Source organism: Ipomoea nil, unplaced genomic scaffold (assembly GCF_001879475.1).
Source record: "Ipomoea nil cultivar Tokyo-kokei standard unplaced genomic scaffold, Asagao_1.1 scaffold2159, whole genome shotgun sequence".
Lineage (NCBI taxonomy): Eukaryota > Viridiplantae > Streptophyta > Magnoliopsida > Solanales > Convolvulaceae > Ipomoea > Ipomoea nil.
In genome coordinates, this window is record NW_017618587.1 from 234,163 (window position 1) to 246,920 (window position 12,758).

The following is a 12,758-nucleotide window of genomic DNA, read 5'->3' on the forward strand; positions in this document are numbered from 1 at the left end:
TATATACTACGTATGGGGCCCCTCCCTTGGAGACGTTAGTTTGCTTTGCTTTTGTTACGTTGTAATATAACGTAACTGTACTGTTGTCGTCTGTGTACGTGTTTATCTTTTAATTTGTGTGTATCTCCATCTCAGAATGGTTAGTATGTACTGGCCGGGCGGCCTGCCGGCGGAGTTGTAACTTTGTCAATAGAATCAGTTCGATATGATCTGATGGCCGGATATATACATATAATAATTTAAATGTGAATTTGCTTCCTTAATTAAGGCTATCTTAATAGGGTGACATGCAAACCAATTCTCGGATCGGAGTCCCACTAGCCCCTGCAGCTAGGACGTACTGCAATCCTCCTTGGCCACTCAGGTTTGGATGTAATTTTATATCATCATATCCTCAAAGTTTGAAGCTCCACTTTAAAAAATCAAACTAATTAGATCCATGCCACTTCAAACTCGGCTAGCTATATAATTTTTTTTTACATATATAAAAATTATAAAACTAAATATTATAGCATAAATTATATCTCAAATAATAAGACATTTTTATAATTTTTTTTTTTTGAATGACTCTAACTCTATTACATGTACATACAACAACGTTTGAGCTTTGATCTCATGACCTGCTTTGATCTCATGACCTCCCACATGAGAAAAGTCATTACATGACATCTGAACACAAAGTGCTTGACTTATAATATATAAATATATAAACTTGATTAAACTCACATTGAGTTGCTTAAATGAAGTATTAAAATGATCAAATTTGGCCCTAGCTAGCTATTCAATTCATTACTCAAACTACTTGACCTCTATGTATTAATATTAATTAAAATGCCCGCATGGGTAGTTCAACTGGTCATTGAGGTAAAACTTTGGAAGAATGACCAGGGATCGAGTCTCACCAGCGGCAGTGTGGGAGCAACCTCTCAAAGTGAGAGGGGCTGCGTCTATGGTTCATGTTCAGTTGAGTCACCATGATTTACATCCTCGGTCTAGCCTCTACGGTCCATGATTTACATCCTCGGTCTAGCCCCTACGGTCCATGTTCAGTTGAGTCACCATGATTTACATCCTTCCAAATGCTCTGTCGGTTCTTCCTTTTGGAAGAATTAAAATGCTGAAGTTTGACGTACTCTATTTGTTTACTCGAGCTAACTGCTACTTGATTAAGCATTTGTTTACTCGAGCTAACTGCTACTTGATTAAGCATTGTTCAACATGCAGTAACCAAATTAAATTTTGAGTATTATAGATAGAACCACATCCAAATTAAATAGCTCCCATACAAGTGCATATAGCAATTAAATAACTTACTCACACACACCTCAATTAACCTAAATTTAAGGCCCAAAAAAAAAAAAAAAAAAAAAAAAAAAAAAAAGATTTCCATAATATTTAAGAATGCCGATGGCAACTGGCAAGGCTAGGCTGAAAACTATTATCCTCAACATATTTCTTTTACTACATACAATGCATTCAAAAAAAAAAAAAAAAAAAAAAAAAAAAAAAAAAAAAAAAAAACATACTACATACAATAGTCATGCAAACTCTAATCTAATCTCATCTACAGAAGAAGTGAAATACCCAACAAAACACCAACTACATATAGGCTCTGTTTGGTAAAATGGCTGTTAGCTGATAGCTGTTAGCTGTTAGCTGATTGTGTTAATTAGAGTGTATAAATAGTTGATAACATTAGCTGATGGTAGAAAAGTGTTTGGTAAATTAGCTGTTAGCTGATAGCTGTTTGGTATAATTTCTTTTCTCAAAAAGCTAATTGAAAAAGTTGCTTAGAGTAACTTTTTGAATAGCCTTTTGGAGTTGCAAAAAGCTAATTAACCAAACATTTATATTGATATTTTAACTAAATCAAACAATTAATAGTAGTCAAATAAGCCAAAATTGACCTATAGGCTAATTTTTTACCAAACAGGGCCATAATGTCCATACATGTAAGCCGATACCTAAAGCACTTATTCACTCATAATATAATAAGAGTGCAGTAATATAACAGCTAGTGTTTAGTTTTTACAAAATAATATAATTAGGGTGGAGATGGAATATAGATAGGGTTTAATTATAGATAGTATGTTTTTTAATTAGGGCGGAATGTGGGTAGATGGAGACTACGCTAAGGAAGATGTTAAGCAGCGATATGATAATAATAATCCTAAAGTTATGAACTTCAATTCCAACCACATATATACGAGCTGGACGTAGTATGTAGTACAGTGTTCCAGGATGCATGCATGCATGCATGAATATATCTGGATGGGTTCTATTCTACTATTCCAGATTTCCAGGAATGGAATATAATCTAATCTGCAAAACCATACATTCTAGGACACCACGCCTGCCTAATCAAATATTACAAGGTACGTGGCACTATGGCAGCTAGGCACCATAGGGGGCCTCTCCTACATACAATTATATTCTATTCAGTCAAACTTCTTTATTATATATATTTTTTAACTAATTTTTCAACCTTTTCCCATTAAAATGGAAAATTTTGTAACAGCTAGCTTGTTACTGGCATGGCGATGGCGCAACAGGGTAGGGGCGGCAAGACCAGTTGCCGGGTCCCACCGGTCTCCTCCTTTGCCGCCGACCTCACTACCTTATTCCTCAAGAATCTTTTCATTTTGGATTCGATAAATAATGGATGGATAGTTGACTATACAGCTTTTTCAGTGATCAAAATCACTCATTTCAATTAAGACTTAAGAGTTAATTTTATTTTTTGTTTTAAATTATAGGTCTACTTTTATTTTTATTTTTATTGGTTATAATATTATTATTTTTTAACCTCCGTCACACTTGATTAAATGAGTTAAATACAAGAGCATTTTGATCTTTTTATACAAATTAAAGTGGTTGATTTGCTATATTTTTATTTTTATTTTTTTGAAAAAAATTCAATCCTAATTCACAACTAGAGTCATCTATCTTCATTAATTGTAATTCGCATCTCCGCAATCCACAACTTGAGTCTTAACAACAGTGGAATAACACATAAATCTTGAACCAAAAAAAAAAAAAAATGAATAATTAACACTTAAAATTGAATATATAGATTGAAATACTTTCATATATATTTAACGTCATTTAAATAGGTTTGTTAACTTGATGGTGAAAAATGATCATGTCAAAAAAATATTAGGACCAGGGGACATTTTTAATTATGATATTTATTACCATAACAGTACAGTTGCAATAATGGTAATTCCTAGTAATAGATCGTGTTTATGACAAATTAAAGTATGTGGTTCTCTACTAATAGTTTATTTTACAACTTGCCCACAATTATTCTTTAACAACTAAAATGAAAAGAATACATTTTTAATCTATTAACTATTCTTTACTAGTCTTGGGTATTATTTCATTTGCAAATGAGGTAAAAAAATTAATTAAATCATAAAAGTGAGTATGTTAAAAGGGGTATTCGATCATCATATATATGCTAGTCTATCTGTTATTTGTGGACAACATACGCAACAGATGGAATAATAATTACTCCGAATCTGATCTATTCCATCTTTATATCTATATATGTTTGAAAGAGATGGAATTTTGCATCATCTTTATTAAGCATCATAAAGTTCATCATAGATAGATAGTATACCAGCTGACTGGAGTGATCTTATCTGTTCCAGGATGCATGCAACAATATAATGAATATATATGCCTTGATTCATTAATTCTAGCTAGGGAAGGAATATTAAAAAAAGAAACATTCTATTCTATGACAGGACTTGGGGTCATCGTTTCTAATATTGGGTACAAGTCAAATATTCACTTCACATTTTTTTAACTAGCAAATATTCTCCAACATTTTTCAAACCGCAAAACCAAATCAATATATGTAGCAAAACAAACAAACAAACATATATATCCTTTGATATACTGGAAGGGGTGATGTTTATTGATAATGGAATAAAACTCAAGTCAATTCCTGTAAAGACTCAACAAGTTTGATGCAACAAGAATTTGCATGAATATCAGACTACCACATGTTTGCTAAGGCTGTTATTATCTCACAATACAACGAATTTTGTTTTTTTAAATGGTTGCTAGCATTAGGATTGCACTTCAATTGGATTCTTCCCTGCAACTTCTGAATACCATGAACTCCATGCTTGCACGTAATGATGAAACAGCTCTCTTAATGCTGAAACATCAAACACAAAACAAAATTCCATTACAACACCCTTCATATATCTATATAGTTATACTGTTTCAAGACTTATACCTTGGTTGTGATACTGAGGGCGACAAGTAGATGCTAAACTTTCACAATCACTAAGTAGTTGGGATCCGTGACCACTTTCATGGGCTTCATCTTTGGGCACACTTACAGGAGCAAAAGGACCAAACTGATAACCCTTTGCACTTGTTCTTGAACCAGGATCCAAAGTTGATATGTTGGCCTCACAGTCCAGACTCCCGCATTTGATTTGGGCTTCCAGCTTTGTCTCTGCTGCATCACCATCCACTAAGGGGACCAATTTACACCTCTTAATAGGCGTGTTTGTGAGCTCAGTCCCAAATACCCTCTTCTTGGATTGATTACAACCCAAATTAATCTCTGACATGTCAGCTGATTTGCCTTCCAACCCCAGCCATCTAAAAGCAGGTTTTCTTGTTTCCGGGTGTTGAGTCTGTACATCAAGCAATAGACCAGCATTTTTAAAAGTCTTTATTACAAAATTCAAATTGATACTAGGCTTTGCCTAGCAAATGTTTATGTGATGCAGCTGCTTTAAAAATATTTAGCCAAATTGGATGATTACCTTCTCAATAAATTTCATTGAAGACAGAACATTGGCAATATCATACAGCCTTCTAACTTTATCTGCAAAAAGGTAGAAAGACTGTAAATCAAAACAGATCTAGATCAACCATCATTGCAAGAATTCAAATTACTGAACCAAAAATAAAGGATTGTTACTTTTTGTCATTGATGGAGGCCTTCCATCACCCAGCAAGAATTTTGCAGCATCCTCCAGGCAAATCATTTCCATCTGAAGGAAGAGCAATAAACACAAAGTTGATGGGTTTGAGGACTTCTTTTTTTGTTGCAACACATTCATAGAGTGAAATGAAAATGAAAGATTTGGCAATCAAAAGACTTCCAACTCACATTGGTGCAGAGGAAAAGTTTGATAAAATTCTGTGTAAGAAGCCCCAAAGATTTCTCCTTTCTATTGTCTGTTAAATGCATAATGTATATAAGGCAAACAAGAAGTGAAAGCTAACATTTTTCATGATTGATAGAGAATTGAAGTTGGAAATACCAGTCCTAGGAGGCCCTGCTAGCCTAAGAACAGAAGTTGCTTCAGATTTGTCATTCTGATTTGAAGCATTGGGGTTTGAGTGATGCATATCATCGTCATCGTCTGACACCTGATAGGGAAAACGATATGCATTTTAGTGCTGGCAATAACCTTGGATAAAATAACCAAATTTAAGCCCTAAAAGAACTTACTTGCAGTGACAAACTTCTATCAGATGCACCAATCCCCTCTTTTAGACCTTCTTCCTGTTCCATTGTTGAAATCATTAAAAAAAATGAAGTAAATTCAACTCCTGATTTCTAGCAGCAAGCAAATTATGAAGGTCAAACCCTTTCCACAAATTACGGTATGCAGCAAACAAATTATGCAAAACAACAATTGTACCTTGAGCTCCTGGAGAACATTTGGAACCACTTCAAACCCTTTCCACATATATCTATTCTTAGCCCTTCTCGCAAGAACCTGAAAGAATCCAGTAAACAACTAAACAATTCATCCAAGCAATCCAAAACCCGGCCCAATCACCAAATTAAAAGATCTTACACCAACGCTTTCCAGAACGTTCACGATATCATAGATCCGCCGTCTCTCAACCCCCAACCGCATTGCTGCGTCATCAAGCCCTATGGTTTCGACGCCTTCGCGATTATATAAGCTCAAAAAACTGCATAAATCCACACGGCACATTAATCAAGTACACAAATACGCATACAACTACAGACACGCACCAATCAATTCTCCAATTCATACAAAAGAATCGATTTTTCAGAAGGAACATGAAGTGAAAAAGAGAGAGTACTTGGAGCAAAGGAGACCGAGAGATTTCTGTTTTCGGGAGTAAACAGATCCAGAATCCTTCGAAGCCATATCAGATCAATTCCTTATCTCTAAGTATAATTTCTGCTCTTTGCATGTATATGTATATGTGTATATAAAGGTGCAAAGAATTTAAGATTTGAGAGAGAAATGGAGATGGGAGGGTTAGTTTGTTTTGTTAGCAATGGCGGGGGCGGAAAGGAGGCTTTTTTTCAAACTTCGAATTCGTTATCGTTAAAGCGGGAATTTGAATCCCAATTATTTTTGCACTCTATCTGGGAGCCCGCGCCCTGTTGGTATGCATTGACGTTTCTGTCCTCTGAACGCCGTATTAATTTCGGATTTGCCGTTGACTCTGCTGATTTTGGGAAAGGCTAGTGTAGGAATTAGGAAATGTAGGGAAACTAATTACGCCGTTCTCACGTACTAGGATCTTGTTTTGCTTTATTAAATTCACCTACTCAATTATTTTATTTCCCTTTTTTTTTTCTGAAACCAATTTTATTTCCCTTTTAAGCGGTCTAAATGATTAGGAAATTCAAAGTGCATTTGGTTATAAAATAAATGAAATGAAAATATTTCGTCTAACAAAACAGAAGGAAAACTCTACAAAATAAATTTTTACAGACTTATCTTTTTTTTTTGGTTTAATAAGACATATTGAATCTCCTCTATATGAATACTTCATAGGAAGAGAGGGAAGGAGAAGACCCCAAATCTCTTTGGTGCCAATAAGCAATCTATACAATTAATAAAAATAAAATTCTTCATTTTAACTTTCTATCTAAAACAGTATATACTATTAAAGTTTGTAATTTTTATTCGTAATACAATACAACAATATTAAAATTTCTATTTTTATTCAACAATATTATTTTGTCACTACTCCAATCAATCAATACTGTTATTAAAAATAAAATATTCCTTTTTAACTTCTTACGCAAACACTTAATAATAATAAGGTTAGTAGTAAAAAAAAAAAAAATCATAATGCGATAAACCATATTGTTCTAAAATTATTTATACCCGTTATTATACTATTAATCTAAGGAATATGAATATAAGAAATATTTTGTAAAAAAATAAAAAGAAAAGAATCAATTATTAAAAACAAAACCATTATTTTTAACTTCCCCGTCCGAATACTTAATAATAATAACTAATAAGATTAGAAATAAAACGGAAAAAGAATATTTAATTCGTGAAGTCATAATGTTTTACAATTATTTCTACGCGTTATTTTACTAATAATCTAATGAATATGAATATAACGAATCGGTTATTAATAATATATATCTATATCTATACTGTTAATAAAACAAAATCATAAATTTGAACTTTCTGCCCAAAACAGTATATACTATTAAGGTTTACGTTGTAAAATAGTGTAATACAATTCATAATAAAATATATTGTTTCCTAGTTTATTATTCTTACTTCAATTCTACATTAAAATTCATATTCATAATACAAATATACAATACAACAATATTAAAATTCATATTCATATTCAACAACATTATTCCATCAATACTCCAATCAATACTATTATTAAAAAATAAAATTTTCCTTTTTAACTTCCCGTCAAACACTTAATAATAATAATGTTAGCAATAAATAAAAAATTCGTAATTCGAGAAGCCATAATGTTCTAAAATTATTTATACCCATTATTTTACTATTTTTAATATAATAAATATGAATATAATGACCCTTTGGCGTGTCCGTATGATCCTCTCATAGTGGAAGCAATGGTGATGTGTGAAGCCCTCTCTTGGTTGAACGATAATGGGTACTCAGGTGGAAGAATTTACACGGACTCATCAGTTTTGGTCTCGGGTCTTAGTTATGCTAGTTCGTTTCGCAATTATTTTAGTTTCACTATTTTGACTTGTAATCGTTTAATTAGTGCTTTGCCTGGAACTCGTTTGTTTTATTAATAGGGAGGCCAATCATGTGGCGTACTCCTTATCTAAACATGTAACTGCAGTAGCAGGACGTTCACTATGGAAGGATATACCTCCTTCTTTTATTGAGCACGTGGTGGCTAATGCAATTTGATTCATTTGGCTTTCAAAAAAAAAAAAAAATGAATAATTTGCAAAAAGAAAAAACAAACAAAAAAGAATCAAGAATAAGAATCGATTATTTATATTTTAGAATAAAATATTTATATTTTGCAGTTCTTATCCTCATCTATCTTAATTTGAGGATAAAAACTATCTATCTTTAGGAGCCTCCCTGTTTGGGAGGTTGCTCCCACACTGTGGCTGGTGAAACTCGATCCCGAGTCATTCTTTTTAACTTTCATCTCTATGATCCGTTGAGCGGTCCATGTGGACATATTTCGGCATATCTTAAATGGAGGAATGACCGGTGTGATGAATTTAAACACTAAAATGATAATCGTGGATAAAAATGAATATTAAAATATTAATCATGATAAAATTAATATAAATTAAATATATGGATCGAAACTGTCATTTTGCTAATATTTGTGGGATCAAATCAATATTTGATCCAAAAATTTTTGACTAAAGGTATAAATAAATTCGGAATAAAATACCCAAAATAGTCCATCGACTATAGCTAAATTCACAAATTGATCATCAACTTTCAATTTTAACCAATTAAGTCCTTAACTTTGCAATTTTGACACGATTTGGTCATCCATCTATTTGACCATTTGTTGACCGTGATCGACGATCTCCAGAAGAACCTTCAGCTTCGTCGGAGCACGTGGAGGCCTCCAGGATGACGTTGCACCTGTTCGGAAACACGTCGTCTTTTTCGCTCTGGTACGAACTCAACTACATTGAATCCAAATGGAGGATGAAGAAAGGCAACCGAATTTGGTAGATTGCTTTCGGCAGTGAATTCGAATGTAACAGTGCGGTCTGAAAATGCAACCGGAACCTTAAAAAACTGATGATGGACCATGAAATTACATATATATCCTCAAAAATCACAGTCAACAAACGGTCAAATAGACAGATAACCAAATTGTGTTAAAATTATAAAGTTAAGGATTTAATTGGTTGAAATTAAAAATTGAGGACCAATTTGTAAATTTAACTATAGTCGAGAGACCATTTTGGTATTTACTCTTATTTGAATTTTCTTTTAGAAATACTCAATAGTTTTTCTACTACTCCGGTATTAGAAATCTACGGAGTATCTTCAATGTTGTTGAAAAGCTCCGAACTCGGTCGCCGGTGAAATCACCGGAATCTGCACCACCGTTCCATAGACTATTAATAGCCATTGTGTAATTAATTTCCATTTGCAAATAACACTCGCTTACATATGCTTCTCAGTTGTACACAAGTGATTATCCCGTGAAGAGTAAAGTATCCACAAATTTAAATGGGATCCAAAGAGAACTACAGAAATGAGCTCCGCGCCGCAATCCGTCAGCTCAACGACCGCTGCCTGTACTCCGCCGCCAAATGGTAAGCCCCTCCTGCCCAAAAGCATAAACCCTAAACCCCTTATTTCGTAAATTTCCACCATCCATCTTTTGTTATTTATTTAAATTTAAATTTCTTATGAATAAAAACCGAATATTGGCACAGGGCAGCGGAGCAGCTAGTTGGGATCGAGCAAGACCCGTCAAAGTACTCCTCATCCCACACCCGATTCCAGCGTGGAAGCTCGAGCATTCGCCGCCGCTTCCGCACCGCGACTCCCGAGTCAGCTTTCACTTCCACGCCTACCGCCGGTGTGTCCTATGTTGCCAGCCAATCATTGCTGGAAGATGAGTACGACGCAGTTGATAGCGACTTTTATTTGCTCGCAAAGTCGTACTTCGATTGCCGGGAGTACCGGAGAGCTGCACATGTGCTCAGGGATCAGACGAGCAAGAAAGCCAAGTTCTTATGCTACTACTCCCTTTACTTGGTTTGTGCTTTCAATCCTGCTATCAATTTAATCTCTATTTAAATTGAAGCCAGTCTGCTGTATGATTTATGTTGTTCACTTGGTAGTTTGGTGTATTTGGGGCCTTGTTAATGTTCCTTAAAAAACAGTAGAACTTATATATTGGAAGCACAAACTAATGGTGCTGATAGAAAGATAATTTACCCATACCAATTTAGTTTTTCCATTGAGAATTAGGTTATTAGGAATTTAGGAGAAAAATATGCATTCACTTGAATCAGGGGATAAGAGATGCAGAGTATGTCGTTTTAATGCATTTAAAGGGATTTTATGATTCTTCCAAATGAAAGCCATGTCTTGGTCTTCCATTATTATGGGTTTTAATGAATGTTCAAATTTTCATTCTCATGTCAATCTTCTACCCTATTCTGCATTCCCTCCATAATTTCACCAACAAAGATGGAAGGTAAAAGTATAAACACTGGAGGATTCAATAAATGAAATTGCATTCGTTGTTAAATGCAAAGAAAGCAGTAGACATGTCAAAGTAGTAAATCTTTGCACTTGGCTGTGGAGTAGAAAATAAGCTCAAACAAGTTTTGAGAAGTCATAAGCCTATCCAAACATAGTAAAGAATGAGTATTAGTGCTTATAGCAGTAGATAATCTAAAAATAAACTTATCCAAATGACCATTAATTTATCTGGATTTCAGAATGCACTGAAAATGATGAACTCATGATATTTGATTCTTGATTCAGCAACATAAGATTCATATACATAAAGTCTTGTGTTTTAAATAGAGAAGATATGAAGTTTTCTTATATATTTTGCAAAAGTGCTGTAGACATTCAGTTCTTGTTTTGTTCTGTGAAGGCGGGTGAGAAGCGTAAAGAAGAAGAAACAATAGAACTTGAAGGATCTTTAGGCAGAAGTGATGCTGTGAACCAAGAACTGGTTTCTCTTGAGAGGGAGTTGTCAGCACTTCTCAAAAGTGGAACAATTGACTCCTTTTGTCTTTACCTGTATGGTCTTGTTCTTAAGCAAAAAGGCAATGACAGTCTTGCTAGGACAGTACTTGTGGAGTCTGTGAGCAGCTTTCCATGGAACTGGAGTGCATGGTCTGAGCTTCAATCCTTGTGCACCAGAATAGAGACACTAAATAACCTTAACCTTACTAATCACTGGATGAAAGACTTTTTCCTAGCCAGTGCTTACCAAGAGCTTCGAATGCATAATGAGTCTTTGGCAAAATATGAGCATCTACAAGGAACATTCAGTTTTAGCAACTACATCCAGGCCCAGATTGCTAAAGCTAAGTACAACCTCCGTGAATTTGAAGAAGTGGAAGTTATATTTGATGATCTACTAAGGAATGACCCATATAGGATTGATGATATGGACATGTATTCCAATGTGCTTTATGCAAAGGAGTGTTTTTCTGCTTTAAGTAGCATTGCCCATAGGGTGGTTTTGACAGATAAATACAGGCCAGAATCATGTTGCATCATTGGGAACTACTACAGTTTGAAGGGGCAGCATGAGAAGTCTGTTATATATTTTCGGAGGGCACTGAAACTGAACAAGAATTTTTTATCAGCTTGGACACTTATGGGTCATGAGTATGTTGAGATGAAAAACATTCCAGCAGCAGTTGATGCCTATAGGCGGGCTGTGGACATAAATGGACGTGATTATCGGGCCTGGTATGGGTTAGGGCAAGCATATGAAATGATGGGAATGCCCTTATATGCACTTCATTATTTTAAGAAGTCGGTGTTCCTGCAGCCAAGTGATTCTAGACTGTGGATCGCCATGGCCCAATGTTACAAAACAGAGCAGCTTCATATGCTCGAGGAGGCAATCAAATGTTATGAAAGGGCAGCAAAATGCAATGATCGGGAAGCAATAGCACTTCATGAGCTAGCGAAATTGCATTCTGAACTTGGACGTTCTGAAGAAGCAGCATTTTACTACCAGAAGGATTTGGAGAAGATGGATGCTGAGGACAGGGAAGCACCCAACATGGTTGAGGCTTTACTGTTTCTTGCCAGACACTGCAAAACTCAAAAGAGATTTGAAGAAGCAGAGGTTTATTGTACCCGGCTTCTTGACTGTGCTGGTCCTGTAAGTTAAAATCTACCTCTTCTTTATATTGTTCTTAAAGACCCCTCTGTGTTTAATAAGTGCAGAGTAGTTTTAAATGACAGCTAGAGTGGCACTTGTGCCCGAATATTGGGTGATTCTTTTTCACTGAATTTTGCAATTCATGCAGGAGAAGGAAACAGCAAAAAGTCTGCTTCGAGGAATAAGACATGCAAGGGATGTCGAACACTTTCCACATTAAAATTCCTAATTGTCACTGAATTGCAAAAGAAATTATCTTGAAGCCGAGACCAGCTTCTAAGTTTATGGATGTGGAGATAGAGTGAGAAGCCAGGGGTGGTCAAATGGACCATCAACTACTATAGTCTGAAACCAGAAAATTTTTTGTGTGTATTTATTCTGTTTCAGCTTATCAATTTAGAAACATTTTTTTCTTGTCTTACTGTTGTTGTATTGGTGATATTGTTGGAAGAGTTAGAAGCCAATAAACTGTACTCTCTTTCATTTATCAGTTAACAGGTACCAAAAAGGAGTTTCAGTGGTCTATATCTATCTTGACTTATCTTCTGCAAAATATGAGTAGTGTCTGTTAAAAGGTATTGAGTTCCAGTAACATTTTCAAGTCCAATGATCAATTAAATGAGTCCCAATGCAATGCTAGAGAT

At 34.8% G+C, this 12,758-nt stretch overlaps 2 protein-coding genes across 3 annotated transcripts; one reads left to right on the forward strand and one right to left on the reverse strand.

Moving 5' to 3' along the window:
• Nucleotides 1–3,901: 3,901 nt before the first annotated feature.
• On the reverse strand, nucleotides 3,902–6,339 carry LOC109149326 (E2F transcription factor-like E2FE). The gene is made up of 10 exons (XM_019297044.1): nucleotides 6,094–6,339; nucleotides 5,838–5,958; nucleotides 5,679–5,756; nucleotides 5,486–5,539; nucleotides 5,295–5,403; nucleotides 5,141–5,208; nucleotides 4,949–5,021; nucleotides 4,791–4,852; nucleotides 4,250–4,658; nucleotides 3,902–4,168 (listed from the first exon to the last, which is right to left on the reverse strand). The coding sequence occupies exons 1-10, from the start codon at nucleotides 6,159–6,161 to the stop codon at nucleotides 4,077–4,079; spliced, it is 1,134 nt and encodes a 377-aa protein (XP_019152589.1). The 5' UTR covers nucleotides 6,162–6,339; the 3' UTR covers nucleotides 3,902–4,076.
• Nucleotides 6,340–9,267: 2,928 nt separating this feature from the next.
• Nucleotides 9,268–12,639, forward strand: LOC109149708 (anaphase-promoting complex subunit 8-like). Of its 2 annotated transcripts, XM_019297642.1 has the most exons (5): nucleotides 9,278–9,313; nucleotides 9,405–9,562; nucleotides 9,686–10,010; nucleotides 10,864–12,114; nucleotides 12,263–12,535. In XM_019297642.1, exons 2-5 carry the CDS (start codon nucleotides 9,477–9,479, stop codon nucleotides 12,332–12,334), a joined length of 1,734 nt encoding a protein of 577 aa, XP_019153187.1. In that variant the 5' UTR covers nucleotides 9,278–9,313; nucleotides 9,405–9,476; the 3' UTR covers nucleotides 12,335–12,535. The 2 variants fall into 2 exon arrangements, with proteins under 2 accessions (XP_019153186.1, XP_019153187.1); XM_019297641.1 differs by having other exon boundaries at nucleotides 9,268–9,562; nucleotides 12,263–12,639.
• Nucleotides 12,640–12,758: the final 119 nt, after the last annotated feature.